The sequence below is a fragment of the Mauremys reevesii genome, linkage group 15, assembly GCF_016161935.1.
Source record: "Mauremys reevesii isolate NIE-2019 linkage group 15, ASM1616193v1, whole genome shotgun sequence".
NCBI lineage: Eukaryota > Metazoa > Chordata > Testudines > Geoemydidae > Mauremys > Mauremys reevesii.
This window is the reverse complement of record NC_052637.1, coordinates 9499156-9503758: the sequence shown is the minus strand read 5'-3', so window position 1 is coordinate 9503758 and position 4603 is coordinate 9499156. Positions and strand designations below refer to the sequence as shown.

Sequence of the window (4603 nt, the reverse complement as noted above, 5' to 3'; positions counted from 1 at the left end):
AGAAATTCAAACTTATTAGATATTCATTAAGGTTCCAAGAAATGTTGCACAGGACAGCTCTGAGGATTAGTGCATTAGAGACACAGGTTGCAGCAATCTGTAAAAAAGACAATATTCTTAGCTTCCTAAAATTCACAGGAAGACTCAGATTATCTGGAGAAGTTGTATGACAGTGGAGGATGGAAGAGTGGGGGAAAGTATTCTGTGACAAATTATTGTTTCCTTTTCTTCTTCAGGATGAAAAATAGCCAAGAAACAGTGGGAAGAAACAGCACGACAATCACTGGATTCATTCTCCTCAGTTTTTCTGACATTCCCAGCCTGCAGCATTTATTTTTTTCGGTGTTTCTGGTCACCTACATAGTCACCTTGGCTGGAAACCTGCTAATCATTGTCCTCACATTGGCTGACCCAGCCCTTCATACCCCAATGTACTTCTTCCTCAGGAACCTGTCCTTCCTGGAGATGTGCTACACATCAGTCAATGTCCCCAAGATGCTTGGAAATCTATTCTCTGGGGATAAAGCCATCTCTTTCATTGGCTGTGCTATGCAAACCTATTTCTCTTTTTTCCATGGTGGGTCAGAGTGTTTTCTCTTGGCATTCATGGCCTACGACCGCTATGTTGCAATATGCAAGCCTCTGCATTACCCCGTGGTTATGAACAGGAAGGTGTCCACTGGACTGGCTGCTGGATCCTGGCTCAGTGGTTTCCTCATGTCCTTTGGTCTCACCAGCATGGTGTTCACCCTACCCTTCTGCAGATCTCACGAGATTAATCATTTCTTCTGTGACATCCCTCCACTGCTGAAGCTGGCGTGTGGCGACACCTCCCGCAATGAAATGGCTGTCTTCATGGTGGCTATGTCCTTTGTCACCTTTCCCTTCATGCTGATCCTCATGTCCTACGTCTGCATCATCTCCACCATCCTGAGGATGCCATCCGGGGAGGGCAGGAAGAAATCCTTCTCCACCTGCTCCTCACATCTCGTTGTGGTGACAACGTTCTATGGCTCCGCTTGCATTATGTATCTGAAGCCCAATTCCTCCTACTCACCAGACACAGACAAGTTTCTCTCTCTGTCCTACACGGTCATCACACCCATGTTAAACCCCATCATCTACAGCCTGAGGAACAAAGAGGTGAAGGGAGCATTCTGGAGAATGGTGTGGAGAAGAAGGTTCCCTTGAATAAAGGAATTTGATTGACTGCAAATGTCTCCAGCTCAATTATATTAAGGGCTTTATATCTATGTTAGGACCTTATCTGGCCCCATTACCATGGTAACTGAGCGCCTCATAATCTGTAATGGATTTAACCTCATACTGCCTCTGTGCAGTAGGAAAATGCTATAATTTAAGTTTTAAAGATGGAGCTGTGACAGGTTGAATCACAGAAACCTCCTTGGGGGCTGCCACCTTATGTGCTGAGACTATCCCTGAGCCTCCTTCCCCTGGCAGCTAAGGACTTCAGTGCCCTGCCTGATTTGAGCCAGACATGCTTGCCTGCTGCAAACAGAGACCCAGGTCTGAACAATATCCCCAAAAAGCAGGGTTAATTGAAAACATCTTAAAAAGTGTTGGGGGAGGGATAGCTCAGTGGTTTGAGCATTGGCCTACTAAGCCCAGGGCTGTGAGCTCAATCCTTCAGCGGGCTGTTTAGAGGACTGGGGTAAAGATGTGTCCAGGGATTAGTCCTTCTTTAAGTAGGTGGTTGGACTATACAACCTTCTGAGGTCCCTGATATTCTAAGTGTTCCTGTTTCCACTACTCAGCTGCCCAAACCACACATAAATCCTTTTTACACTGTATAAAGTTTATGCAGGGTAAACTCATAAATTGTTCGCCCTCTATAACACCAATAGAGAGATATGCACAGCTGTTCTCCCCACCCCCAGGTATTAATACATACTCTTGGTTAATTAACAAGTAAAAAAATGATTTCTTAAATACAAAGAAGTAGGATTTACTTGACTCCACGTAATAATAGACAGAACAAAGTGAATTACCAAGCAAAATAAAACAAAACAAGTCTATGCCTAATACAGTAAGAAAATGATTACAGATGAAATCTCACCCTCAGAAATGTTCCAGTAAGCTTCTTTTACAGACTAGCCTCCTTCTAGTCTGGGTCCAGAAATCACTCACACCCCTCGTGGTTACTTGTCCTTTGTTCCAGTTTCTTTCAGGTATCATTTGGGAGTGGAGAGGCTATCTCTTGAGTCAGCTGAAGACAAAATGGAGGAGTTTCCAGGGGCTTAAATAGACTTTCTCTCATGGGTGGTTCCCCTCCTCTCTCCTATCCAGAATTCAGTTCCAAGATGGAGTTTTAGAGACACATGGGCAACTCACATGTCCATGCATGACTCAGAACTTACAGGTAGCGGCCATTGTTCACATGCTACCTTGAACGTTCTCAGGTAGACTTCTTATGTGGATTGGAGCCTTCCAAGATCCATTGTCCATTAAATGTTTCTTGATTGGACACTTAACTTGCAAATTCCTTTCTAAAGAAGCTGACCAAATGCCTTACTAAGGCTACTTAAAATCAACCAAGTACACAGCCAATATTCATAACTTTGAATACAAAAATGATACATGCATACAAATAGGATGAACATACTCAGTAGATCATAACCTTTGCAGAGATATGTTACATCACATATGTAGCTTAAAACATATCTCAGTTATGTCATATATACATTCATAAACATATTCCCATAAAGCACTATGGGGTGCAACATCACAGGGGCAATGAGGTACAATGGCCAAATTTGAAAAGGTGTTTAGGTGCCTCAGTATGCAGATAGGTGCCTAATGGGACTTTCAGAAATGCTTAAGCAGTTTAGGCACTAACTCCCATTGACCTAGCTACATTTGTGAATTCCAGTAGGCATCCATCTGCATCCTTAGGTAACTAAATAAATACCTTTGGAAATCTGTCCCTTAGATTGTTAAAGGTATAGATGATGCTGTGGTCAGCCTAACTGATTTAGGAGTCTAAGTCTCATTTTCAAAATGTAGTAAGGCACTTAGGAGCCTAAATCCCTGTGACTGTAAATGAGATTTTGTCTCCTAAGTGCCTAAATCTCTTTTGAAAACTGAGACTTAGACTCCAAAATCAGTTAGGTGTTGCAATTCTGAGTATGAAACATCGAAATACTTTTAAAAATCGGGGCCTGGTGTCCTTTTAAAATTTTCTCAAGGGTCAACATTCTTAAAGGTATTTAGGTTCCTAGCAGGATTTTCAAAAGCCCCTGCACACCTAAAACCCATTGATTTCAATACCTGAATACTTTTCAAAACCTGTGCCTATGTTATTTGTCACACAAGAAAGCTGTGGCAGAACAGGGAGTTGAATGCATGTCTTCCGAGTCCCAGGCTAACACCATAACCCTTGCACCACACTTCCTTTCTGTCCCATCTTCTGAGCTCATGTAGACATGTATAATTCTGGAGTAAGGCCACTGAAGTCAACTAGTGAAAGCAGAGTAAATCTGGTGTGACACCACAGCTGTTGATCTGAAAGCTGGATAGTGATGCAATCACATTAAAAATTAAGTTGGAGAGACAAAAAGAGGGAATGCATTAATTCTGGAGATGCAGCATTGTGCACACCACCAGAGGTCACTCTTTCCCATTAATATTTACTCCATCACAAGATTCAAGGAGATCCTGTGGGGTGAAATTTGGCTGCACAGGTTTTGAGATACAGTCTGGGACCTAGAGAGCCTTAGAGAACCACAGGATCCATGTCCAGCAGCCACAATATTCAGTTTTATATCCATTACCACTGATCCCTGTCTCTTCTCTACTTATCTCTGTAGCAACATGAGTGCAGAGTTAAAGTTGCACATAGTGCCTTCCCTAACAAGTCAGAGTTAAGGCTACATATTCCTTATCACATGAGAGATCATATTATATCACACAAGGGGGCAGATTTAAGGTTATACATGATTTATCATAGAAAATTTCATCCAATCCAGGTTTATATGTCTTTACCTTCTACCCAAACAAAGTACAAGCAACAGCAGAGTCTCAGAAAGAGTATTGCCCGTAATTCCCCTTTCCCAAACTATTCTCTAGAACCAATTTTTACACATCAGGAGGACCACATGGTCAAAGAAGGAAAAGGTAACCATCTGCTTCCTAGCAAAAAGAAAATTCCTTCCACAGAAAGAAGCTGATTGTTCTGGCTTCCTATTGATCTAAGAACCCTTTCCTGGGCTTCAAGCCACAACAAGTGATGCAAGTGTTCTTCATGCGTTCCTCAGAGTGGAGCTGAGGATCTGGCCTCAGCAAAATCTGCAATGTAAACCAAGGTAACTGTACTGGGATCAATGGAGTTAATTTCCCTCTCCTCATCCCAATGTTAATCAGGAGTAACTACAATGGAATCAGTGGACCTGATTCTTCTCACGCTTAGTTGGGTGAGAATCAGGAATAGCTTAATTAACATCAAAAGGCGTGCTGCTATGCTCATTCATCCCAAAGTGAATCAGCTCAATAACTCAATCAAAGGCAATGATCTTTATACTTTTTTCAGTTACACTGGTGTTTAATTAGGCTAAATCTGCTGAAGTTAGTGGCCTAGTTTATCTGC

General features: G+C 42.2%; 1 protein-coding gene across 1 annotated transcript; it reads left to right on the top strand.

Moving 5' to 3' along the window:
- The first annotated feature begins 237 nt into the window (after positions 1–237).
- On the top strand, positions 238–1191 carry LOC120383581 (olfactory receptor 10A2-like). The gene has a single exon (XM_039501741.1). It carries the CDS (start codon positions 238–240, stop codon positions 1189–1191), a length of 954 nt encoding a protein of 317 aa, XP_039357675.1.
- The last annotated feature ends 3412 nt before the right edge of the window (positions 1192–4603 follow it).

Excerpts from the sequence above, each read along its gene's own strand:
- LOC120383581 (XM_039501741.1), top strand. The coding sequence starts at position 238 with ATGAAAAATAGCCAAGAAACAGTGGGAAGAAACAGCACGACAATCACT.